General features: G+C 39.7%; 1 protein-coding gene across 6 annotated transcripts; it reads left to right on the top strand.

The window, feature by feature from the left end:
• Window positions 1-7: 7 nt before the first annotated feature.
• LOC113016282 (poly(rC)-binding protein 3-like) lies at window positions 8-27999 on the top strand. Of its 6 annotated transcripts, none has more exons than XM_026158991.1 (13): window positions 8-109; window positions 9824-9992; window positions 10129-10152; window positions 10253-10285; window positions 10376-10492; window positions 14259-14390; window positions 14702-14830; window positions 17848-17991; window positions 20518-20559; window positions 22492-22570; window positions 23064-23122; window positions 23793-23962; window positions 24708-27999. In XM_026158991.1, the coding sequence occupies exons 2-13, from the start codon at window positions 9918-9920 to the stop codon at window positions 24760-24762; spliced, it is 1059 nt and encodes a 352-aa protein (XP_026014776.1). In that variant the 5' UTR covers window positions 8-109; window positions 9824-9917; the 3' UTR covers window positions 24763-27999. The 6 variants fall into 6 exon arrangements, with proteins under 6 accessions (XP_026014776.1, XP_026014780.1, XP_026014779.1 ...); XM_026158992.1 differs by lacking the exon at window positions 8-109 and adding an exon at window positions 1456-1679 and having other exon boundaries at window positions 22495-22570; XM_026158989.1 differs by lacking the exon at window positions 8-109 and adding an exon at window positions 1456-1679.

Here is a 27999-nt window from a genome sequence, read left to right as displayed (position 1 = left end):
GAGCTGTCCCAACTCTCAGTGTGCCCAAAATCTGCCATCTTGGTCCTAAACTCCCAGACTGCACCCAACCTGCTCTGCCCTGATCAGGAGCATCCCTACATCTTAACCGGTAAGCAGTTTAACCTTTGACCTTTTGGTCCTTGTGGCCATTAACACTCCATCTCAAAACATTCCACAGATTCTCAAAGGACTGTCGTACTTAGAACCAGCAAAGATTAGACTTAATTATACAAGGGTGTTACATAAACTAGCTTTTTTTGATGGTTACCACTACTCTTGGATCTTTTTGGAGTTTTGAAGATGAGCCAAGACATTTTTTGGGGGGGGGGGGGGGTGTCAAATAATGAGCAGATTTCCTCTGACGTGGTGCTCCATTTTACCCCACACTCTTTCTCCTTCTTTGCCTCGTATGATTCAATGTGGAGCAAATTTAATGCTCTATTTGTAGTTTATCCCATGGGCCATTTTACAGTCGGGTGGGTAGGTGGGTAGGCATGTTTACCATTTAGTGGTCTATAGGAAGAAAAATTAAAAGCCTCATCACAAAAACCCGCTTTTTGTAATTTGATACATAATCAGTTTTTCCAATGGAGCGCTTCGGTGTCAAATAAAAAACACAGACAAAGAGGTGAATCATGTTCTTCATTGTCTGCACTTGCCCCTAATCCAGACAGTATAACCCCACTGTTTTGCTTTCTCCTGGCAGCTCCCTTAAATGTTCTGCCGCTGCTGCCGTCCCACCCTAATAATGTCAGATTAAGCTCTGCACAACTGTCCATCTGACATGAGGGCTGGATTTGTGCTGGATTTGAAAATCTGGACGGGATGCCTCCATCCAAAAGCTCTGTAATTCAGCACACACACACTCACAGAAGCAGATTAAAAAGCAGAGGATGCGCAAGTCCACGAAGTCTGTCGGTCCGCCACGCTGCCGTGCACAGTTTGGCACGGGTGCATTTTGCTTTGCCCTCGATCGCTTTGAGGTGTCTGGTTGCGTCAAGCCCCGACAAAGTTCCTCAACTGTCCTGAGCTGAGTCCCTCATAAACAAGCACTTTGGCAGCAGTGCCGCAGCATTGTTTTAATCTGAGGTTGGGATTATTTGAACATGTAGCTGGGTTATTCATGTGTCGATTGTTATCGGCAACGACAAGGACGCCGGCTTTGTGGATTTCAGAGATTTGGGGGGTTGGTGGGTGCTCGACCCTCCCCTGGCACAGATGAACACCCCGGAGGCTACAGTTCTGATTCAGACCAGCCTCATCCCCAGACATGCCCCGGTGATGCCCGTGTGCCTCACTGGGCACGTCCCTATTTTGTTGCAGCTGACGGAAAGAGGGGGGGGGGGGGTGTTGGGGGTTGATGGGGTGGTGGGTGATGGTCACCCAGATTATGCCTCATCATACGGCCTATTTACAATTGACACCAAACAGTGCGGCAAACAGCGGCGCAGAAACGCAAACTGAGCTCATCGGGGGAGTCGGTTTTGTTTCATCATATAATTTCGAGGTCCGTCACGTGTTCCTCTGGTTGCTCATGTGACCTGTCGGCAAGGACCAATAGGGTGTAAGAGTTTGTTCTGGGCAGAGCAAAAGGCAAAAAAAATAATTTTCCCTTTGCAATTTTTAATCGTCCAACGCCGAAAGTGGTCGTCAGCGACTGTCTCCTGCACTGCATAAAGGTAAACCCTCTTCTTGTTGCTTCTATTCAGGAAAAACTTGTTAAAGCTCCAGAGTGAGCCTTTTCCTTTACAATAATAATAATGATTAATTTGCATTCTTATAAAAATGATTTGTTCTCTACTTTAGTTAAATACATACTTGAGTTGATTGCTTGACTTCCAGGCACATTAAACAGTTGAAACTTTAAAAAATGCCGCTCCTCGCCGAGTTGGGTATCGCCATCAATAATTAATTAACTTCATAACTTACCCACAGCCAGGATTAAATCATTACGCACATAATGAGCTGTGACATGGTGCAACTTATCGACCTATTGTTACCTAATTTGATGCTTTCAAGTTTACGTTTTTTGTAAGTTAGCCTCAGTGAGTGCCAATAAGATGACCCATGCGGGAGGAAATATTTTGGTTCTCCCTGGGGAATTTTATGGTCAGTCGATTTTGCTTTCAGGCATCTCTTGATTCACATTGTTTAGGTGTTCGTTGTCTTGGTTTAGATTCAAGCATGAGCGATTTTATTGTTTCGAGAATTAGCAGTGAGCACGAAAACAATAGTAAGTGGAAGAAAACCTGCTTAAATTCTGCTAACGATGAAGCCGGACCGCCCGAATTTATAGTAGAAATGATGCTCAGTGGAATTGATACATCAGTCCCCGTGCGACCCCCCAACAAAAGATCATTATTCCAATTATCGTCACATAGATATTAGCACTGCTGATGGCCTTATTTGCAGCTAGTCATAGACCAAAAATGTCATTTGCCATTACTTCAGAAGCGGCTCTCTGTGTTGCACTTGGAAACCGGCGATGAATAACTCCTTTGTTTGGGTGAAAAGCTTCTGTTTGGCACTCAGATTAATAAGGTCTGATACACTCAGAAATTTTCTGTTGGGAGGTGACAGAGGCCGAAAAAGAAAAGAGGATGAGGACCTGGATGAGGATGCGATTTCAAGCCGTTCTGCTCGACCACTCGGCGAAAGCCCCCACGTATGGAAGCCATGACTTTGTGACAAGCAGTGATCTCACATTACAAATTGTGGCAAATCTAAAATGGCCGACTTAACGCTGGGCTCTTAGCACCGCATTCACATCACAACATGGTGCGCCTGCATTGTAAAGCTTACTCCTCGCCCTCCCCATCCACCCCAGGACACTTGGGCTATTTTAAGGGAACGCAGAGTAGGCGGTGAGGTATTTTTAAAGCCACTTGGCGATACTTGGTCTTCACGTCTTCCTCGCTCAATTTGTTCTCTGATTTGACTGGTCGCGGTGAAGATGTGGTGGCCAGAGTTTTGATTGTGATTTGGGCTGAGGTATCAGGATGCTGGGCTGCTGATGTGGGCTGACAGCTCTTGAGAGCACTGTCATAGTGGCGTACAGGAAGGCTAACTGGGCGGACGCCCCCCCACTCAGCCGCGTACAACAAAAGCCTGTGCCAGACGAGACGAGAGCTGCTCATATACCAGGAAACGCAGGGCGAAAACCTCAGGACTTAGAGCAACTCTTCTCCATTTCTTCTACTTGATCTTGCTACAGTTACTATTTCTGACAGCAGCTAGCAATTATACACCACCATTTTCCTGTTACTTCAACTATCACAAACTGCAACTGAGAAGAGATTTGTGGGTGTAAATGTAGAAGAGAATTGCCAAACAGTGATTTGAGCGGATCCACAGGAAACATATGGATCAATGAGGTCACCCTCTGCCCAACAACCCGGTTTTGGGCAAACATATTGGCAACATTACGGATACACGTTTTCTCTTGGTTGCTTGACATGCACCTGCACACATCTGTCAAGGTGTTTGCAGCATCATTAAATACTGCACCACTGCATTAATTAACCCCATAACTGAAACGCAAGTGTTTACTGAACCTTCTGAAAAATTAAATATAAATGAATTAATACAATAAACATTAAATAGCATATGTACATTTTAATTTGCATCATATTTGTTCAGTTTGGCATTGTTGTGAAATTAATTTTGTTTTTTCAGAAGGAAGAAAAGATCACACTGATGTAGAGGTCTCAAAGACTCATGCATCAAATACGATACGAATGGGGCTGCAGGCTCAACGTTAGCATGGTTGGTGCTGGAGGTGGAGCTAACAGAAGTCAGAAAATTTTAAACAAATCTTGTCAAAATTTCTTAGAGCCAAATGCAGTTTAATTTTTATGACATAAAATACTAAAAAAAAATACCCCTAAATTTTAATGGAAAGAGAATCTGCTTTAGTCATATTCTCTTGGTTATCAATATGGTGGTCGACCCACATAAGCTCCACCCACCAAGTGCTTGAGAAACTAGGACTGGCGACTAAAGGACCAATTGCATATGTTGTTGTTGCCCTTGGCAAGAGCGAGAGTGACAGCAGACTGTAAAAGTGCATTATCTTTTTTACGGCAGCTTTTGTAAATGGTAAAATTCAATAGTAAAAATATGTTGGTTAAAAATAAAAATTTGAATTTGTGGCAACACCTAACAATGAAAATAACGCTGCAGCTGGTGACAGGTCTGTGCTGATGCCACTGTTTACAACAAGTACAGTAAAAATAACGGGCCCTATTAATTAACCTTTATCAGACCTGTTGCAGAGATGGGAGTGCTGGGAGTGTTGGGAGTGCAGCTGTCCAAAGAGTTCGGGGAGACCTCATAAATGAACACAAAACAAGAAATTGGATGGTAATCAGAACAAAGATGTCCAGATATTTGCATTATTATATTAAAGGTAATTAATTAACTATCCCATGAACACTTTTTAATGACAGAAGACTGCACACAACTCGCTTGAAACTTGCCACCTAATCAGTAAAAATCTTGCCGTCTCAAGCTGCAGATTCAATTTCACAAACCTCGGCCGTGCAGCTTTGGCTCAGGCTCTGTTTGATGTCGAAACGTCATAATGACATATCTGTAGATATGTGGATTAGGATGGAACAGATGACAGAGGCTTTGGCCTAGATTAGACTACCGGCCGCCCATTTAATGATTTTTTCTTTTTCTGCTCCTCTGTTATTCTCGTGACACGAAACAGCAGCAGTTAGTGCCTTGTTTTTCTATTCCACAGGGAGGAGTTTGATTAATTATCCTCTTTGTCTTCGACTTTCACATTATGGCGGATGTCTCGGTGACGGTTTGCACTGTCAGTTTAGCCCCGCAAAATAAAAACAGCTCACAGTCGAGGCCGAGGGTGGAATGAGAGAAAGTCGCAGAGAGTGACTTCATCCATAATGTAGCCCTTGAAATGCAAAGCACCGACAGCTTCTGAATTCAATAACCTACATTTTAAATCAGTATGTGAGGCACTACATTAGTTTCCTGGCCAGATAAAGTTTCACATTGCATCTTTAATCTATAAAAAATGGCCTAAAGCTGAACATTTTATGCAGAAATCTGATATTCTGACCCCTCACACCAAGTCCACTTTGATCTGCAACCACCTCTGCCAAATAATTTCCAATTAAGAATAGATAATACAGTTAATGTTAGTTAGCTTCCCTCCTTACTAAAACAATTTTCAAAAAGAGCCCCTTAACTTCACTTCTGCGAGTGTTTTTCCATCATTCACACAACACCGGCTCTGCACAACAACAGCGTCTCCTCATTGTTGGCGGGAGATAAAAGAGGAGGAGTTCGAGTTCTTCTAGAGCAGCTCTCGAGCCTTTTCTGCGGCGAGTGCCGAGCAGTCGCAGCGTGAGATGATGGGAGGAGAGGGGAGTTGGGAAGAGTGTGTTTGCGGAGGTGTGTGTGTGGGGGGCATTTTTGTGCACTGCGTTGTCCAGCCGAGCGTAAAGCGTGATTAATTCAATAGCCGCCATAGAGGAGGAGGCTAGCAGTGCTGCAACACCGAGCATGACCCACTTTCCCCATCAGATGTCATGAAAAATTCCCTCTCTGCATTCCCCTTCTCCAACTTCCTGCCTGAGCAACGGAGACAAGGAGAACAGAATTATATATAAAAAATAAAAGTATGTAAATCAGTGCAACAGCAGAAATGATGGACACAGGAGGAGGGACTCCTATCAGAGACCAATCCTTCTTTAGCTTTTATCAGGATATCTTTAAATTAGAGTTTTTATCAGGCTTGGAATTTTTTTTTTAAAAAGCTGCAAGGTTTTTGCCCATTGGCACCAATGATTCACAAGGCCTTGACCCAATTCTATTATTATACAGGAAACATGAGTAGAATACAGTCTGAGAAAGCCACTACTGAAATGCAGCTCTTAGCGCTGTGACCCCATTCGACTCTGAGGTTCAGGCAGCCTCGATTTTTGTTGACCTAAATCTACAGAGAGGTTTCACGGTCTTAATCACAGGGAAGGAGGCTCCTCCATCGAGGAGGGGGTTTTTTTGTTGCTGGGAGGGGAGCTGTATTGTCCGAAATATTTAAAAAAGAAGAAAGGATGTAAAATGATATTTAATCTGAAAGATCAATCTTCCCAGCAAAGACCCTTCTTTAAGCACCTTCCTGCCCCTGATGTGAAGTTTAGAAAGGGATGAGGATCTTCCCTCGCTCATCTTCAATCCCGTTGTCAATCTTAAATGTTTTTGCTTTTTTTTATTCCCTTCTCTCTCTCTCCAAGCCCCTGGAGAGGACCTGCACCGCTGGCTTGGGTCTTAAACCCGGATTAAAGCTTTTTATGTAATCTGGTCTCCTCTGGGAGATTGGAGAGACAGCTGGCAGCAGAATCCCCGTCCTTATCTCTCGACCCTCCTCTGGCCTCCGACCAGCATCCCAGCGTAGATTAAAGGATGAATCTACGGCTACCGTTTCACAAAAAAGCATTATTTTCAACATATGTCTGTCTAGGTTAGAGGATATAAGAACTGTACATTACAAAAAGAAAGATGAGGCATTTAGTCTACTAATCAATTTTGATATATTCAATTATTAAACCCTGTGGGGTCACAGTTCATGGCATGTTTCTTTTCCCCAGCACAAACCATGAGTCTTAGGTCCAAGCTTGAAATTTCAGTTTAAGACAGTAAAAAATAAATAAATAATGGAATAAATAAATGCTTTTACAGGCATGAAATGCTAAATGAAATGATACTTTGGTTAATTTTATTATCATAAACTCAGTATATTTCAGTTTCTGGACTGCTGGTCAAACAAAATGAGAGACGTGAAGCCATGTTCTGCACTTCATGTTGTTAAGGTTTAGGGTTTGGAGTTAATTCATTTCTTTAATGTGAATATTTCCTGCTTTTGTCAATTTTTATATGAAAATCACCTAAAAAATCTTCTGGTTTTTGTACCTCTCTAATCTCTAGCACCCTGACTCCCTCACTTGGACTTTTATTTCACATATTCACAGCCAACAAAAAGACAAAAACTTTTCAACATAACATCTTCCACATAAAGTGATGCCAAAAAGGAAAAATGTACAACCTCTAACAGCTAAAACCCTGAAGAAACTACACAAATCTTGCACATTTTTACATACATTTTTAAAAAGGGAGTCACATACCGTCCTTTAGCTCAGAGCACCGAATAAAGCCGCCTCATCTGAAATGCGAGGCATCATAAAAGCAGATTTTTTTGCCACGTAACAACTGCGACTCGGTCGACTGAAGGCCTCGACAAACATCTCACCAGCAGGCACAGCTGGTCGGGTCACCATTTCAAGCAACACTCATTTGAATGATTCACAGCTACAAATGAGAGAGAGAGAGAGAGAGATAAAACACAGCAATAATGACTGTGATTGGCAGACTGTGACATTAACTGTCTCTGTATTCAAGGTCAGCCACTTCAGGATCTCTCCCATCCATATTTCTGTCTTTTTCTTGACTGCATTGTCAATCACCAGAATAAATATTCATACTGACTAAAGCAGAGGTTTCTAAAGCGTACTTGGGAAGGTTAACTCGTCTTGTACTTCCTGTCTCTGAATTTGATCTGAAAAAAGGGACATCTCTCTTCTCCCCCCCCCTTTTTTTCTCTCTCCATCTGCAGTGCGTAACACTTCTATTCCTCTGATTTATTTTAATAGATTTCCTAATAATTCAGGCTCACAAAAATGGCTTTCCCTTCTGGAAAAAAAATTGGATTATCATCATTTAAATCTTGTTATATCAGACAATTCTCCCCGTCAAGATATTCCTGATTTATTTATTAGCAGGCACAGTTTCCAGTTGTGGATTTTAAAAAAAGAAGAAAAAAAAAGAAGAAAGAAATCCTGCAGAGCCACGTTCAGGTACATAGCGCCATCTTGTGCGTGCTCTCATCACTGCGAGTCCTCCCTGAGTCATTACATCACTTGTCAGGCAGAATTAGAGGCGATCTGGCTGAAATGGGCTTGATAAAAATAAATATGGCGCTCGCCGTTTGATGGCTCATCTCGTGACTGCGGAGACATATGCTGACCTACATTTCAACTGCTTTTATTGCATTGGATCAGGAGACCACTTATCCATCCACTTCCATGTCTTCTATAATATTTGTGGTATTACCGATATATTTAATACCTAAGGGGAGAATAACAAGATGCTCCTCTATTATTTAACCCCTTCTCCCATCTTTGCTTCTGTGTGTGCAGTGGTTACTGGTCATTTTTAAATACAGTTGAGGTATGTGTCACAAAACCTGCACAAAAAAGTTGCAAAATCCAGTTTTTCTTAAAAAAAAAAAAGACAAAGCAGCGACATTAAAACCCTGATAATCTTCCTATAACACTTCTAAGACTATTAAAAACACAGGATTGAGCCACACCGTTGCACTGACCTGTTTCTTCATTATTATGAGCAAATACACTGTTGTTTATTTTCACTCAGTCCCACAGAGACTGAGAGTGGATTAATCCACAGCTAAAAATAGTCAACAACAAATCCAGTTTTGTTTTGCTGCTGTTTGAGTGATGGTTGCTATAAACTGCAGTTCACATCCATTTTGTTAAATTACATCTTTCTTTTTCTTTTACGACATTCCCAAATTTAGTAAGAACAAATTAGGCACACAGTCAAGAAAAATACTGAATGTAACCATGTTTGTAGTATTTTTAAATGTACATTTCCAGGTGATTTTACACAGTCTGCATAATGAGCTGGGTCCCTGCTCTCATGCAGGCCTACATTTTTATAAAAGCATAAGGCAAAGACTGCAAATGTTTACAGCTTTAGACTTGCATGGTTTGGATCCATTAAAAAAAAAAAAAAAGTGCTGCACTGAATCTCTGTCCGACAGCGGCCCCCAGTGGGCCAAGAAGGCACCGCAGTTAGGCTTGTTTTAAATTATGAGTTAATATTTTTAAAAAAGTGTAAAACCACAAAAACTAAGCCATGTCGTTTCGTTATATTATTACTACATATTTAGTTTCTTATTATATATATATATATATATATATATATATATATATATATATATATATATATATATATATATATATATATATATATATAGATAGATAGATAGATAGATAGATAGATAGATAGATAGATAGATAGATAGATAGATAGAGATATATAATTCTGAGGATTATTTTTAATTTCTCTGACCTGTTATTGGCACAGAAAGAGTTAAAACTCCTCAGAGGATCGTAAAAGGATGATAAGTACAAAAATATAGTACAATGTAATGTTTAATTTAAAGGAATTTCACATATCAAATTCATTACAGATGTTAAATTTTTCACAGTAAAGGTCAAAGGCTGGATAAAAGTTACCTCCACAACTAAAAAAACATCATTTCCATCTTACAAATATTAGAATAATGTAGTGTATCAACCACAGTTTGTATTTGCGGAGTATTGTGGTTTTAAATAACTGACTGCTGTAAATCTTGTTTGTTCACTGTGGATGTAAGAGCCCAACAAAGGATACATGTTTACAGCTATAAACTCTACGTGCAGCACATCAGTATTAAAACCACGTTAAACATGAATTGCCCCGTTTAAATAAATAAATACAAATAAAAAATACATTTTTACAGATTTTACGTACTTTTTAAACACACATCAAATTTTAACACAAAAAAGTAGAATTTACTGGCATTTTCTGTTTCTTTTACAGTGTGGGTTGTAGAAAGTGCTCTGATAGGTCAAATTTAAATTAGGGAATGGCTGCCCTACACTAACTGAAGCAGAATAAATTAAAATGAAAGCATCAAGCATTTTTGCATGTCTGCGTTTCTTTTACCTGGCAGGTGACCGGTTGGCTGACTCTACCATCACACTCGCATTGGCCCTCGACTTCCTCTGTCACGTGAGCACGCCCCTTCCTTCACATCCAATCCCAACATGGAGCCCATTAAGGTCCAATCAGAAGGTGGACTGAATGTGACCCTCACCATCAGGCTGCTGATGCACGGCAAGGTACAAACACACGAATTCAAACTTGTCTTTTCTTGTTCTGCTTCTGCTTCCAATTATCTGTAAAAAGAGCAAAGAAAACAAAGACTAATTTCAAGGAGCCCATGGCATCTAACATTTCTTTCTGTTGTTTCTGCAGGAGGTTGGAAGCATCATAGGAAAGGTATTTATCACAAGCACAACAAGCAGAGCATGTAAAGCATGATAACGCCGGTGGGAAATGCACAAAACATCTCACTGCTCTTTCTCCCCTTTGCTTTCAGAAAGGAGAGACAGTCAAGAAAATGCGTGAAGACGTAAGAAGAATTTTTCTCAAACTCTTGTTAATTATTTTTGTCCTATAATCACGTATTTAATGCTTTTTTGCTCTCTCTTTCGCTCTAAAGAGCGGCGCCCGTATCAACATCTCAGAGGGGAACTGCCCTGAACGGATAGTCACCATCACCGGGCCAACAGATGCCATTTTCAAGGCCTTTGCCATGATAGCCTACAAGTTTGAAGAGGTACCGTTCATTATTTTACACCACAAAGAATCTGTTTTTAAAACAACAATAAACTTGGTATTATTTAAGCACTGATTTCAAATCAAATTTGAACCATTTTCCTCTATAAGATTTTTTTAAAATGGCACATTTTAAAAGAAAAATTAGCAAATGTAGCAACATTTTTACTTTAACATCTTAGTGGTTGCATTCAAGAATCTTACAACTGTATGTAAAGTAATGGCGTAAAGGCTTTATGTGCATCTGAGTGCGACCGTACTTATGAGAGAATCCAGCACCACAGGCCGGCTTTAGCACCTGCACTGACTCATTTCCAGGTGGAATACAAAGCAGCTTTGGCCCTGATATGTAGGACAGAAATGTGCTGATCTAACCTTGCAACACCCTCTGAAAATGGGCCAGTGCTGTGTTTTGATTTGGGTGCCATATCAGCATACTTTCAGCCCGACCGAGCCAAGTGTCTCCATAATACAATAGATAGACTCAACCACTTATTATTCAGGCGCTGCACACAAGTGCAGCTTTAACTCTGCAACTCAGCTACACTCACATATTAGTGTAGTCAAGGTGTTATCGATTATGCCTGAATTCACTGTATAGTAAGTGTGAAGGTACGCACATGCAACGCTTACCAAATTATTAGAACCCCACCCCATGTAAGGTTTATGTCCCTGTAAGGGTTAATTCACCAGCATGTGCAGGCTCTTTAATTTAAATTATAGTTTTAATGCTAAAAATAAGAATTTTCATCACTCTTAATCAATTATCCATGAATGGAGTCCATTTACAAAAAAAGGTGAAAAAAGGCAAAGCACATTTTTAAAAAAAATATTACAGTCTTTGCTCAATAATGATACGTTTAGTTTTAAACGCGTTTTTGACAGATTTCTGAAATATTTATCTTTTCCTCCTTTAATGACAAGTGGTAGTAATCACTGTACTTTGTACTTTTACAACCCCCATTAAAATAAATGTTGTGTTTGCTCTGTGTACTATAGGTGAACAGGGACTACAGAATGTTAATCATTTAAATGCTCTATTTAAGTGAAAATATTTCACGGACTGCATATTAAATTGGCAAACTGAGAAGCTTTTTATTTTTTATTTTTTAGGAATCATGGATGTCACGCTCTCTAGATAAGAAGATCTGTATTGTTATCAATGATAAGTTTAAAAGCCAGAATCTGTGATGCTAACTGAGTGTTGTGCCTGCAACAATGCAATTTATATGCATTTATACAGGGCTTTACTCAAAGCACTATTATGCAGAACTTTGTTCACAGCTAGCTTGTGGGAAATACATGTAGGCACAGGAAGATCATCTACTCCACACAGAAAGGCTCCAGCCAGGTGAGGCTTGAAACTGCTGCCAGCGGACGTGGTATTAGCATGCAGCACATCTGTGAAGGCCCCATTAATGCTAAACAAAGCACACAGGTTTTAGAGCAACGCTGCCAGCCAGACAAAGTGTTTTTCACCGACGTTGTTGCTTATTTCAGCAAGAATATGCAAAACAACAATCGCATATCCCAGCAGCAGATCTTCATAGAACTTTTCAAAGTTGCAGAAATTTGACTTCTCAATGCCAAAACACTTGAAGTCTGGTACAGTGGTCCCTCGCTATAACCCGGTTCACTTTTCGTGGTCTTGCTGTTTCGTGGATTTTTTTGTGCAATTTTCCATGTTTTGTTTTTGTTTTTGTTTTTTTACGGCACATTGTGTTCTGCGTCCTGATTGGCTGTAGACCATTGTGCAGTGTCTCCTGTACAGTACAGAATGCGTTCGGCTTGTCAAATTTACATAAATCTTCTATCGCTAGCAGTGTGACTCTGAAGTGCTGTACTGTATGTTTGTAAGTTTTCTCCCCAACAAACACAACAAACACAACAATGTCGACGAAACGTTTTGCACCGTCAAAGGAAGCCACGGGTGCTTTGGTTTCATTCTATAATACTGGACTTATTTTTCTACGAAGGTTTGAACTTTGAGAGTGTGTAAACAAAAGAGAAAAGTGTGAAAATGTTCATGCCTGTCTGAGAAAAGTGTATAAAGCTTGTAGTGAGGGGTTTTACAGCCTTAAAACGTCTATAATAATTGTAAGAAATAAAGTTGGCGACTTCGCGGATTTCACCTATCGCAGGTTATTTTTGGAACGTAACTCCCGCAATAAACAAGGGACCACTGTATCATTAAAAGCCCCTACCTTCACCCTTTCACCTTTTTTTCTCCTCAAAAGAAGTCATATGCACATGATTTGGACATGCATTTGCCCATTAAACTTGTAAAAATCCTGCATCTGTCACGGCGGGGTGCGCCGATGTGTGCGGAAACAGGACCCAAAAGCAGATGATGACGAGGAATAGTAATGATTAACAGAAAAGTGAACCTTTATTGCGATGACAACAGGAAATGAACCAAGAGACCAAAGCAAACAGGCAAAACACTAAGAAACAAAACACTAAGCTGGCAAAACACTAAGAAACAAAACACTAAAGGTACTAAGACCAAAAACTATAACTATGATTGAGGTGGAAAATAAACAGGCTAAGACTATGACTATGACTGTAACTCTGGTGAGATAAACAGACGAACTGACAATGGCATGAAGAAAACAAAAGGCTTAAATACAGACATGAGGTGATCAGGGGAAGTGGCGACACATGGGGGAAAACAGCTGACAGACATAAACCTAATGACAGGACCAGGAGAGGAAAGCTAAATACAATGAACAAAGAACACATGACATTGTCAGAATAAAACAGGAAATGACAACACAACTTAACAGACCTAATACGTGATGAAATAAATAGAAAACCCCAAAACATAGAAAACCCAGGAACAATAACTGCTTAAACTAAAGGCAAATAGGAAATGACACAAACTAATAACATATCAAAAAATACAAAGAAAACTCAGAGTGCTGGGTCGGAGACCCAGCCTGTGACAGCAACCACAGCTGTCTCTGCCACAAGGGCATAATGGTGCATGTTAATTATGCTATTACATAATAAACCGGGGTAATACACGAGATCATGACGGCAGAAATAAAACAATCGAGACTTCCATGTGTGGCAATCATACATTTACATGGTTCTATGATAAACTCTTTTTCAGTTTCCTTTACTTGATAAACAACTTGGAGTTAATTTTAGCTAAATGCAAAGGACGAGCTTTCTCTTGCAATAACTAGACTTAATTATATTTCTTGAAATAGGATTTTTGGACAGTGTATCAGGATTTTATGCTTCAGTGGCACTGATTTATTTAAGTAAACTCTCTTACGGCTCTGGCAGCCAAATTTGCCTTTTTGCACTGTCATCTCAACAGGATACCTTCTGTTAGTGCTTCATTATTAAATAGGATCATATTAATAATACTGCTTTGGTCAGTTTCTACTGCTGTACACTGGCTGTACAGTACCTTATAAAATAGATTAGGTGGAAAATATTATAATTATAGCCAACAGATAAAATGGTCAATTTTAAAGTAGCATCATACTGAAATACAGAGGCTTTAACCCTGTTTATTAGAACAATATTAATAAAAGCAGCAACTTAAAAGTATGAAGAGATGTTATTGCCAAAAAGTAAACATCATTCTAGCTTTTTAAAGGTCATTTTGTGCCGAAGCAAAGAGTTTTCTCAAAGCGCTGATGGTGAGTTAAGAACCATGAAGGTAGATTTATTACAAAGCCTCCACTTCACAGACAGAAAAACACTATGAAAGTCATCGCATCTGACAAAATGTGGCCTTTCCTCGCCCGCAGGATATTATCAACTCCATGAGCAACAGCCCAGCCACCAGCAAACCCCCCGTAACCCTGAGGCTCGTCGTCCCAGCCAGCCAGTGTGGATCCCTCATCGGCAAAGGAGGCTCCAAAATCAAAGAAATGAGAGAGGTGGCGGCACATTTTTCATCCTAACGATGTCCATAAACATAAAATCAATCATGTTTTTTAAAATAATGACACTGCCAGAGGATATGCTTATATTTATCCCTCATATAGCTCCCATGTAAGCTTCCCAAATCCCACATTTCTGGTTCATGTAGTTTCCATTTGAGTGTTCAGTCTTGCAAAATACCCGGTGTGCACTGCTCCAAGAGCTCATTTTGCTCTCCCATATCGGTTTCTGCTCAGTTTGAAGGGATGCAGGCTCATGTAATGAGATGATATTAATTTTTAAAAAAATGTTTCTTTCTTGCCTCCAGTCCACAGGAGCTCAGGTCCAGGTGGCAGGAGACATGCTCCCCAACTCCACTGAGAGAGCGGTGACAATCTCAGGGGCCCCCGAGGCCATCATCCAGTGTGTCAAACAGATATGTGTGGTGTTGCTCGAGGTATGGTGAGGGGGGTGGGGTGGCCACACAGGGGACATGAAAGAAATGTTATGTAGCTGAAAATTAGTTTGATACGGAGAATTCAGAGGCTTGACTACACTTTTTAAAGTAATTTACTCCTAGAGTTTCTGCTGTATCCAAAGATTTGTTTCTAAATGTAATTTTTCACATTTAATGTATCCGCATGTTTTTATATTGTTTATGTTTGCAAGTCTGGATTATTAACATTACTGCACTGCTGCAGACACATTTCTTTGCCTTTTAGATGGCAAATGCGACACCAAGTACTCAGTACATGACGCCAGAGACGTGCAAATGTCCTGCACTGACTTAATGTTTGCACAGTCGGGAGGAAAGCAGGTTTCCATAGGTCGAAAACAGCAGCCTTAAGACCTCGTGTGTGGACTTTTGGGTGATTTTTGTTTACAGATAACGAACTGACACATCTGTAAATAGGTTCAGGCCATAAGCTGTACATAAAAGATGTACACAGTCATCATAAAGAAACTCTTTGTTTTTGTGAACTCCTATTCTGAAGCCTCAAATTTGGGGTGTAGTGCCAATTTGTGAACTAATGCTAATTAGCTGGGTTATTACAGTTCATACAAAGACCGGGGACTTAAATATGGATAGCTTTAAATAAATGCTAACTTGAGGATAAAACACTAAAATTTCACTCAGGAAAAACTGAAGTACAGACTTCCTCCAAACCAGAAAATAAACCACACAGCAATCTAGTAATACCACAGTCACAATGGAAAGGTTTACTTCACTTGAATTGTATGGTAAAGCCGACAGTGAAGAAACCTTATAGAGCTCAACAGTGAGCTTCCAAAAATCCCATTCCCATTCATATTGTTCATAGGGATTTCGATTATTACCATAATGCTGTGAGTCAACTTACTACAACCTGCGACACTGTGAAACGATGATAATCTCTCCTTTAGAAACCATGACTCTGCATTACACCTATAGTCCATAAATACAGGATTTTTAAGGCCAATACCAGTAGTGATATTGATACCAGTACCAATGCCGATACTGTATTTGGTAGAAACCCAGTATATTGGACAATAAATTTTCTTTCACGGATATGAAACTCAAACAGAGTTACGAAGTTATGTGTCGTTATTTATGAATCCTTACTGAGATAATATGACAGTATAGTTCAAAAGTTACCATGCGTCATTGTCACAACAAGTCATGAATTATTATGCTTGGTCTGATTCTGCTCGTCAGCTGGTTGATCTCTTTGTGGTGTTCCAAACATGTGTTGCCAAGAGGGAAGTTGTGGAGTGCCCTCTGGTGGACAAACTATGCAACAGCAACACTCATAACAGAGCTGAAGGGTGTTTCTCCCATCTGTTCTGTATAGGCCTTTAGAAATGCCAGTACTGACATATGAGATCAACTTTGTTTTAGCAAAAACACAGTTTAGTCGTAACTTTGGGGGGAAAGAATACTCTTCCACTTTCCTGAACTGAAACAGCAATTTCTCTGTTTTGTGAAAGTCACTGTTTAAACCTACGAACATCAGGTTGGTTAGTGAGTGTAAAACTTGCGGTGACTGCAGCCAAGAACTAAGCACCATCAAAAACAATACTACAACCTTACAAACTCTGAAAGCTGTGACAATGAAAAGGAGGAGATTTAGACAGGCTGGAAGCCAATCCCATTTCTAGTGCATTATGGGATAAGTTGTTTCCTAACCCTAAAAAGTAATTATGTACATAGTCTTGTACCTCTGTCTATTTTTATTATTATTATTTTCCTGGGTTTTTTTTTTATCCAAATCTAATTTTCTAATGGTCAGCATGGCTTTACAGTGGTCATGGCTTAGATCAAGGCTTAAAACTCTTTATGTAAGGATCTTATGAAACATTAACAGAGAAAGTTCACTCCTGGAACCGGACTTCTTAAAAAAGTGGGCAGTCACTGCTGAGCTCAATCGATCACTATCTCACATTTACCCCTTATTACAAGTCAAGTGTTAAAATCCCACCCAACCTCAGTTTTAGAGTCAGCCTAAAGATATTACAATTACAGATTTAATTTTTATAGCCATGAAGTGTAGTTTATTAAATCCAAGATTAAACTCAGGATTGTGTTTAAGCTAGTTTGGATCACTGAAAGCTTTAACTTGTGATATTTATATCATCTTCTAATGAAGGTGGATGTTGGTGCAAACTTTCACAGCAATCTGTCTCATAGTTGCTGAGATAATTAAGTGTTGGACTTACCTGTGAACAGCATAAATAGCATTAACCCTTTCACGCACAGTGGTCACTACAGTGGACAGCTATTCAAAGACTGTTTTCTTGTATTTGTGTCAGTGTGTACTTACACATTAACCACTACACTGGACACGGATGTGTCATCCTGATTGAGGTTGTCATAATTCATGCATGACAGGGTTAAAGCCTGATGTATCAGTAAGAAAAATTCACCCAAAAGATCAAAGCAGGAGGCATATATTTGATGTTTTTGACAAAAGTATTGTTACCTTCTTGTAATTCTGTGTCGAAAATGGAAAAAAAAATGCTTTGGATCAAAGGGCTACACGGTATTTAGGTGTCTCTCTTTTTCTTGCACCATTAATTTGAACTATCTGCACAGCCAGTTCTCCATTGGGCCTTCATGATGGCACCAGCCATGGATACTAGGACATTTGTGACATGACTGTAAGTCTCTAGACTTAAGAAAAACAAAAGTTAAATAACAATATGTTGAGTCATCATTATCCAGTTGAAAGTGGTGTTCCAGGTAAATCCAAGTTTAGTTGTGCACTGAACCACGATTTGGACATGTAATGTCAGCATGAACGCACAGTGAAGAGCACTTTTTGTGTGGGTGTCCACAGGTTGTCTTCCCTAAGGCACTCTCCCTTCTGGTCTCACTTTATGCAACTTCTTTCTTTCTCTCTCTCTATTATTTTCTGTCTTCCCGTTCTAACACTCTCTCCACATCCCGCCCCTTCTTCTTCTTCCCCCCACTCTCTCCTCCTTTGCTCTCCTCAGTCCCCACCGAAAGGTGCCACCATCCCCTACCGCCCCAAGCCTGCCTCCACCCCTGTCATTTTTTCAGGTGGCCAGGTAAGAGCAGACCCACTGGGGGCGTCCACAGCCAACCTCAGCCTCTTACTGCAGCACCAGCCACTGCCTGTTAGTGTCGCACCAGGTTTTACTCACTTTTCCTCCCTTCCTCACTCCCCTCACCCACCCAAATCCCAACTAGCATGAAACCCTCACTGCTTTTATTTGTTTTAAAACTGTCATCCATCACCCCCAGCCACTCGAACCAGAACTGAGATCAATTGCGTTCAGCTCATCTGAGTCAGAGGATCCATCAGGTGACTTACCTTTTATTTAGTGAAAATGGATGCTGGTGCTTCTAGATGAAAATACTCTGCTTAAAAGTCTAAAAGAAAATCAGGAAAAACAAATGTTAAGCTTGATGAAGCTTGGGGAAATTAAACTTTACTCTAAAGCCTAAAACAGTAACCAAGTGACCAAGACAGGAAAAATCCTCTAGAGTAGATACTCTTGGAAACACAGCTTTTTCTTAGTTTGGAACCAACAGCAGTAAAAATACACAAATATACTACTGTAATTCTACTTCAGCCATAAACAGACATAGGGAGTAAAGGAGCTCATAGCAACAGAGCCAGCCACAATGGGGAGGCTCACAGGAGCAAGGTGTGTTGCTATATAAGGTGGTCTGCAGGGGAAGGGAAACTCAGTGGCAGCAGCTAGTGGATAGGAGTAGTATGGCAGGACAACAAATGAAGCAGCAGCTTATATTAATTATATTTTATTCATTTCAAAGTACAATTTTTTATTTTTGGACTCTAATAGAGCAGCTTTGTATGATTCACAGTTAAAAATAATCCCAGTTTATCTTATACTGAGACACGTGCAGCTCCTTTCCTTTTATGGAAATCCATTGGTCAAGCAAGCTATCTTGTGATTGGCCACTCCTCATTAAAAAACAGTAGGGTGGGGCTTCTCTGCTCAGAGGCGGCTAATGGAAAGCAAGTTTTTTTTGTTTTTAGAGTAATCCAAAAACTGCTTTTGAGCTGTAGGTTTTGGCTACAAGTGAGGTGTGTCTGGCTCACTTGTAGAGTGCTAAACACATTTTTAGATCATCTATAACAAAAGGAAGAAAACACCAATAATTTAGAAATCTGTCTGTTTAAAGCAAAAAAAATGTATATTGATATTTGTTAATAGTATTATTATTATTAAGACACACGCGCACAAACACAGGTCTTGCTTTTCTTTACTTTAGCTCCAATTAACTAGAGCTTATTTTTTACTATAGGCTATGTTCCCCTCAGCTTTGCTGATCAGTAGGTTGGAGGCTTTCTATCCTCTGCTATAACAGGACAATGGTGAAAACACCCAGCAAATGGCCTGGGGCAGATTCACACCTGTGCCTCTGCAACAGCCTTAGGTATATGAATCACTTGAGAAACACTGTGAGTTAAACTGGCACCCCTGCTTGGTGGTTACATCAATTATAAAACAGGACAAAATTGTGAAGGAAAAATCTTCAGAGTCATCTAAATTAATAAATATTCACATCCAAAAAGCTTGAATTTGTGGAAACTTGGCTATATTTATATTCAGCTGTGCAAATTACTGCTGGTTGACAAGTCTATGAATAAAAAAACTGCTTCAGCTCTATGTTATTCAGGTCAGGTTTGACTCAAAAGATTCAATACTTCCCTTTAATTACCTTTAAGAGTGGAAAAACTTAATACAGGAACCCATAACAGGAGTCCGGAGGCAGATTTTTAATTAAAATATTCAGTTATTCAAATAGTTGCAGGCAAAGTTCTTGTGGATTGACTAACTGATTAATCACTTTAACTACATTCCTGTATAGCATCTATAATTTGTTTGTTTGTTTTTAGATTTTAGTGGTTGATGTCAGACTATTGAGAAAGGCAGTAAAATATCTAAAGCAGAAGCCACAGACTTGGTGTGTTTTTAATAATAATAATAGATACTTTATTGATCCCCATGGGGAAATTACTTGTTTTTTCTCTGCATTTGACCCATTCACTCAGTGAAGCAGTGGGCAGCCCACTAAGCAGGCGCCCGGGGAGCAGTGTGTAGGGACGGTACCTTGCTCAGGGGTACCTCAGGGTAGCCGTTAAGTGGATTCGAACCGCCGACCTTCCGATCATGGGGCGACCACTTTACCTACTGAGCTATCCCTGCCCGTTTTTATTCTTATATTAAAAATCAGGTTTGTATCTTGTGGGATAAAATTCAATTTTGCTCAGTTCTGACCTCTGTGGCTCTTATAAACCACATGTCCAATAGGACACGACACCTTACTCCCCTCAGGGTCGCTCCTCTGGTTTACTCCACACCCTCCCAATCACCTTCCTGCTGTCTGATTTGTCCCTTTTTTATTTAGTTCAACTGGATTTGATTGATGAATTGTAGGAGAACTTGACAGGAAATCTGTAATGCATGTCTTACATGTAATATGACTCATGAGATATAAAAAAACATTTAAGTCTATGTTGTCCTTGAGCTGTAGAAATGTCGACAGTTCATTTTTTTCTTGATTTATATTTTGTTTCAGTCCACTTTTGTTTATTTAGCTTTTCAGAACTTATTGAATAATGTGTCTTGTGGGATCATAACAGTGAGCTCTTCTCCTCATGTTTGCAGGCGTATACCATTCAAGGACAGTATGCCATCCCACATCCAGATGTGAGTGCCCCACGAGGCAGTCAACCTTGCACCCTCTATAACTCTGTCTCGCTGCATCCAGATTTTCTTACTTTCTTTCCACCCTTATTAATATTAATTGTTAATATTAATACAGCTTTTATTCTGATATGTTATTTCCTATGTTTCTAACTTTTCTTATTCTTGCCTCTGTGCCCTCTGATTGGCATTAAACCTCATGGGGCTTGGCCTGAAGAAGTTATCAGATTAGTCTTGAAGTTCTTGATGGACTTCAGATCGGCTCCTGACCTCCACTCCATTTCTTTTTACAATTTAATTTTAATTAAACTAACTAACTTTAATTAAACTTTCCATTTGTTGGCATCTTCAAACAAGCTCAAGACGAAGAAGAGGGAAAATGCTGTTTTTGCAAGTAGAAAGGAAACTGTATGGAATCCCAAAATGAGGAATTTTCATTGATTAAAACAGCTGCTTTGATGGTAAAGATGACTTTGAATACAAGAAGGTTTTGAAACTCTCAGTGTTCAACTCACCTCCAATTTGAGTTATTTATCTTAAAGATAATCCCCTGTGGGCAAGCACTTGGTGAGAGTGGGAGGAAAAAGCTCCCTTTTAAAAGGAAGAAACCTCCAGCAGATTCAGGTTCAAGGAGCAGCAGCCATCTGTCATGACCAGTTGGTGGTAAACATTCAAAATGTAAAGTTACAGCTGTTAGAAAATGTAAACTCATGAGCATGATTGATTTACTGACAGTCAGTGAGCGTGAACAATATCATTGACTGACATATGAAAAGGTGATATTAGGCATTAGGGGAAGGTGACATCAGGGGATTACATTGGCAAACATCCACCCATCCATCCACTATCCTCGACTATCTAAAGTTGGATCACAGTTACCTATGCAGCCTATTCCAGATATCCATTTACTGGCAACGCATTACAGGAGGTATCCAGGAGTCATCCTAACAAGATCCCCAACTCAGCTGGTTGGTTGTTCGCTTGTGGACATTCAAGGCTTCAGTTGCCTAGATAATCCTCTAATGTTGTTACCACCAGGTCATATCTCAAAGGTATTTTTCTCTCTCATTGCTTGTAGCTTTAATCACTCACTTGGAAGTTGAGAAAAGCTTATCCCAGGTCCTGTCCACTTCGCGTCACCAGTAGTGTCGTTGGCAGGTGCTTGAAGTCGTGGAATGTCATTCAAATTCTGCAGTTTCTGCTCAGCAAGTTGCTGCAAATCACTTTCAGTTTGTATGGCTTTAAGTGATAGTCACTAGTTTCATAATTTCATACCCTCTTTTGCTCTCCACACAGACTGTTTATCTGCATTCAAACAACACCTGCTTTAAAAAAAAAAGGCAAATAAAAATCAGACAAGAAGCACATTACATATGGCAACCAGAATGCTTCTGCTACTAAAACTCTCATCTGTGGTCACCAGATTCTGAATGTGAACCTGTGCAGAGTGATTGATTGATTGCAGAGTTCTATTCTAGAAATGCAGAGTTTCAAGAGTTTAGTTTAACAACTGCAAAGGTCTATTTCAGAACTGCAGCAATTATTTTAGCAAGTGCAGGATTCCAGGCCAGAACAGCACAGTGACATTTTATTCCCTAAACTGCAGTTTCAACATAGACTGTTCCATGTGTAGCAACAGTAACAATGAGGGGCGGGGCTTATGAAATCCTCCCAAATGCTCCAATCTCAGGCCAAGTCCTTCATGAGGTTCTCCTCTTCTTCTTCTGTCTTTCTTTCGTGGTCTCTCTCTTTTCTTTCTGTCTTTGTCCTTCACCTGTCAGTGTTGTTACTTCTCCTCAGATCCTTACTTTACTCTTGTAGCATTTCGGACTGACCTTTGTGCGTGCGTGTATGTGTCTGGTGAGCGTGTGCGTGTCAGAGTGCGTTTTTAACGATGACCTCATAGCTCTGCTGTCCTCCTCCTCCCCCCCTCAGCAGTTGAGCAAGCTCCACCAGTTGGCTATGCAGCAAACCCCCTTTACCCCCCTCGGACAGACCACCCCTGCCTTCCCCGGTACGTACCCACCTACACAATGACCCTCTTCACCAAAGATCCTTCTCTCGTTTTTACCTGTAGAGACGAACACATTCTCTTCCTCCTTTTTTTCTCTTTCGCTTCTTTTCCTGTCTCTGTCCTTTCTTTCTTCTTCTCGTTGTTCTCCTCCTAATGGTCTCTGTGGTTCACTGCCATTGACATGGCCTGCTGGTGGTCTGCTCTTGTTGATGTTGAGGCTTCTTTTGTTTTTTGTTTTTCCCTTAGTTTCCTTATTGTATAGAATTGCAGTTGTCTTGGATTTTTCTTCTTCAAAAGTTAGAACTCAAATTTGTGTATTGCATAGGCTCTGCATAGGGCTGAGCCACATTCCCAGTGACATGCGTTTGCTGCTGGTTTATAGATAACATAGTATTTTATAGTAGATAATCGCAGTTTGCCTCCTTAACGTGCCAAACTGTACTTTATGTCCTTTCCCTTTCCTCCACTCTTTCTGTCTGCTTCCTGTGTTCAGCAGCAGGTCTGGATGCCAGTAACCAGGCCAGTACTCATGAACTCACCATTCCCAATGATGTGAGTACATTTGTCATGATATGCAGACACCCAACAATGCGCTTTCACTCACCATTCGTCACTTTCATTTTTTCCTGACGAAAAGGTTTAACGAAACTTGCAAACAGCAGTGGTTTAAAATGAGACATTTTTCACGAAATCTGACAGAGAATCAGGTTATCCATTATCAGGCTTCAGGCAAGTCAATATTGTGAATGCTGTTGCAGAAATACTGTTGTCTTCTTCAGTCACACTTATTCAGCAGTTTGGGTAATTTGGGCCCACTTTCTGCTGTTTTGTCACTCCCTAAAGCTATAATCGGGGTGAATGCTCAAAACTGCTACAAAGGAATAAATAAAACAACAGAAAGTCTGCATTAAACTGGTAAAACTGGTTATCAAAGCACAAACTCCCAGACATGCTCTGTTTTATCATCTTTTCACATGGCTTCCTGCTGAAGTTTCCAGCTATGCAATGTGACAGCAATTCAACTGCAACAATTATAGACAAAGTGCAGCCAAAGGCAGTTAGCTTTGCAAAGTGAATGTCCTTAATGGAAAAGACTTGTTGGACCTAAATAAGGAGCATCTAAGTTATAGTTGAAAAGCTGTCAAAGACTGGCCAGTACTCACATGCTCCACTGAGAATCAATCAAATGTCTCTTTTATGTCCCATCCTCTTTTCTTCCCAGCTAATAGGCTGCATAATCGGACGCCAGGGAACCAAAATCAACGAGATCCGTCAGATGTCTGGGGCGCAGATCAAAATAGCTAACGCCATGGAAGGGTCATCGGAACGCCAGATTACCATCACAGGGACTCCCGCCAACATCAGCCTGGCCCAGTATCTCATCAATGCAAGGTCAGAGATCAGTGACTGTTTGACTGCAAAAATAGTCCAAACAAAGAGAAAAATGTGAAAAACTTCCTCCTTGTGAACATGGATGATATCTTTTGAATTAGTGCCTAATTAGCTGCTCTCACTTTGTCAAGATTTTGCAAAAGCACTTTTTTCTTCTCTTAATGAGCTCTCAGTGAGTGTTGTTTGTTTATTTTATTCTGTTTTTAATTGCCTTTCCATCAATGTTTTGCTTTGTAACATCACATGTTTTACTACCATAACTGTTTAAAATTACATCATAAATAAATAGTAATGTGCAAGAGTTTTGAGCCATCCCCCATTTCTTTATATTTTAAATTGTATATTTAGGCTCTTTGTTTCTAGCAGCCTATCACAAAGGCAAATATTTCTATAACTCAATCTATGAAAAATACCAAAGATAAATATAAAATGGTATTTTAAAACATAAAAATGCATAAAATAGTACTTTTGAGTTACCGAACTTCAAATACATCTGTAAAAATTTTAAAAACTATCTACAGCAGATGAACAATATCTGAAAATCATGTCCTTAAGAAACTGTAAAAAATCCAGTAAACACCTGATACAGGACCTGAGCGATACATTTGGACCTTTAGAAATGGTCTCAGTTGAAGGGTGGAAGTCAATAAGCCATTTTTAAGGAAAGGAAACGGGGAAACGGGGTGAGGTATGCTGAATTACACAAGAACTGGACTGAAAATCATTTCCAATCATTCTCCTTTAGGTTCAGAGACGTGGCGGCTATGTGGACTGACCCAACTTCCATGACCACATCCTGAGATCCCTGACTGGCTCCTCCGTTTGGCCCTTTCCAATGACTGACTACTGCAGACAACCCTGATGAAGCCCTTCGGACTCTGGCTCTGGCTCTCCGAAAACCCTGACCACCTCCCCACCCTGGTTCAAAGCACCTCAGGGAGGATTGGGTGCTCACTTTTGTTTCAGAGAGCCACATTAAATTAACAAAAAAAGAAAAAAAGAAAATGGATAACAAAAAAGAAATTCTCTGTTGCTTAGATTTTTTAGAGAACTGTTGAAGCATGTTGAATGTTTATTAGGAACAACTTGTGTTACTCTTTCTTCTTTTTCTCTCTATCTCTTGCTTTTGCTTTCTCTCTGTCAGTGCTGCGTCATAGAACATCATTTAAAAGTAAAAAAAAAAGTACTAGTAAAAGACTGAACGTTTTTTGTAGGACATAGTTATTTGCATATAACAGCTGCTCAGTGATGCTATCGGTAGAGTGCGTGGTGGGATGTAGCCAAATTATCAAATTTTGATAATGTATTTCTGAAAAGACAAAAAAATTGGACTGTTCTGCTTTTGTCCTAATTTGCATCTCTGTCGAATCTCTACCCATGACTCTTTGCTGCATCACATGACCCTTTCAAGCCAATGGTATCACTCCTAGAGCCTCCCTTCTCATGTTAATTTCCTAGGTTTGCATTATATTGCATGTTTTCAGTGTTGTATTGTCGCGTATTTCAGTAAGCCTGTTCCGTGTACTTCAGATGTTATTATTATATCTTTGTTTTCCTGTTCTTTTCCGCAAACTGTTTTCAGCATTTTTGGCCACTCACGTCTAGTTCTACTCCCTGTCCAGACAAAAAACCTTCCGACACAGCCTCCTTCTATCAACACCGAATATTAGTATATAGATGCATGAATGGGAATTAGTGAATAACCAGTGGCTGAAACACTGACTGAAATTTAAAATGATTGTTTACTAACTTATTATTCTACTGTATTTGTTTTTGTATGAGGACTCTTGTGACTTAGCACATTAGTCGACTACGCGGCGCTCATGCAATAGACCACTCAACACTTTACTCTGGACTGCCTCTGATGTAGGGAGGATTAGTTGGACTTAAAAGCCAAGCGTTGCGTCCAAACCTTTCGGCTTCTTTCCCTTGTTTTGGAAAAAACTTGCTAGGCTGAGAGAGGTTTCTAAAAAATTAAAACTAAGAAATTGGAGGGAAAGAAGCCGAATTTTAATGGCACAGAGGCCTAGACGTTTGGACGAAGCCAGATGGTATTTTTTGGGCCAAGGAATGTTCAGGGGTTCATTGGGGGGAACCCGTGGGGCCTGGGCGGACGTGACCACTCAGTCTCTTTTTCACGATTGTTCATCTCGTCATGTTCTTTTCATTGTCATGCGGTTGATTTTAACGCTTTAGGTTTGAATGTCATTTTATTGTCGCGACTGTGTCAGCAACATAATTGTTTTTATTTTAAAAGTAAAAAGAGGACAGGTTGGATGACAATTCCTGCTTTGCTGTTTTCTAGTAAAGCCAGCATGTATTTATTTATGGTGTGTTGATGCACTTATGAATTTTCATTCATTGATCATGAACATTAAGCTAAGTTAGTTTTGTTGTATTGTACTTAATATGAGAGGGAGGTGTGGGTGATATTTGGTATGATTCAGTAATTCAACTTCTCCCACCATCTTCTGCTGAAGATGCGCTAAAGATAATAGACAGCTTTGGGTCATCTTTACTTCTGAGTTTCAGCTAAGCTCTTTTCAGCGTTGACGCTAACAAACAGCTGTTGAATGTTATTGTCGACTCACATTATCTGCCATCCAACACAGAAACTTTCTGCATTCACAGAACGTTTGTTTTATTGCCAGTAGCCTACACTGAGCTTAAAGGAGAAGTTTAACAGTTTGGGGGAAAGCTTTTAGGGAAATATGCTTATTTCTGCCTTTTTACATTGAACAATTGATGTTTGCATGCTAAACACTGACTAGCACAAGTCTATGAAGCTTATAAGCACATAAAGACTTTTAAATTGTATGCAGCACCTTATTTATACTATTAGAAATGGTCAAATCTTTTTGCTAAGCTAAGCTAACTGGCTCCAAGCTAAAGTTTCAGATCCCCTTTTCTTTTTTTTATGTACCAGTGGTTCCTGTAGTTCATCCCACAAGAAACCATAGACAATCTAGTTGTCTCTGTTTTTCATGCTAGGTTAAGTAAGCTTACTGCTAACTTAGCCTAGCTATAAGTACACAAATAAGCATATTTACCAGAAGTGTCTATTCCTAAGACTTTTAGGTGTGTTGATGACATAAATGGACCAAATGCTGTATCAATATACTGAAGGAGGCATAGTCAGTGATAATTCTGCAATAATTCTTACATTTTGATGTGAACTCAAGTAGTAGTGATAGAAATGACATTTGGGATTCGTGTTTCTTTTTGTTTTCACTTGTCATAGCTTGTATTCTAATGGGAATGTTTGTCAAATTACAAGAAATTTTGTTTTTTGGCAAACTTGGTTTTTTTGGGGGTTTTTTTTTAGAACTGTTAGCTAATACCTGTTAAGAGGATATTCTTTCTAAAATTGCCCACAACACTGTAATGGTGAAAAAATATCCTCAAGGGTATTGTGGCTCTTATAAAACAGTTATCAGTGCATGCTGAAATGTTTGCTTAAAACGTGAATAATCAATGACTAGACAGCCGGAGTGTGCATTTTACAAATTTAATCTTGTTGTGTTTTATGAATTTGATTAATAAGCAGGAATATTGACTTGTAAGTGATGGCAGTGTGACTTCAATAACATCAATTTTCATGTGTTACTCAGTGTTTGAAAACTGTATTTACATTTGTGTATATGCCTGAGTATACTGCGACTTTGAAACAAACTGCAACTAATGCAATAATAGGGTGCAATGTGCAATTATTTATTCAGTTTATTATTAGTATAGATACAGAAGAGTGGTGTAGCTTGTTTAAAAAAATGTTTTTTTGAGTTTTATCCACTTTTCGTTTGGTGGCAACAGCGGGGAAAAAAGAATGGCTAGACATATTTTTTGGGGGGTTTGTTCGTTTTTCAGCTTTTCTTTGTGTGTATTGCAGTTTGGGGGGGAACAAAATGATAGAACTTTGTAACTATTTTCAATTGATTTATTTGCTATGTGCAGATCTATATTAGTTGTGAGTAATTACATAGGTTTTAATTTTACAGTGTTGGTAAGTATACAAACAAATAAAGTTTCATTTTTTTCTT

This window comes from Astatotilapia calliptera, chromosome 23 (genome assembly GCF_900246225.1).
Source record: "Astatotilapia calliptera chromosome 23, fAstCal1.2, whole genome shotgun sequence".
NCBI lineage: Eukaryota > Metazoa > Chordata > Actinopteri > Cichliformes > Cichlidae > Astatotilapia > Astatotilapia calliptera.
Note: the sequence above shows the minus strand (reverse complement) of the source record. Positions and strands in the feature narration are given on the sequence as shown.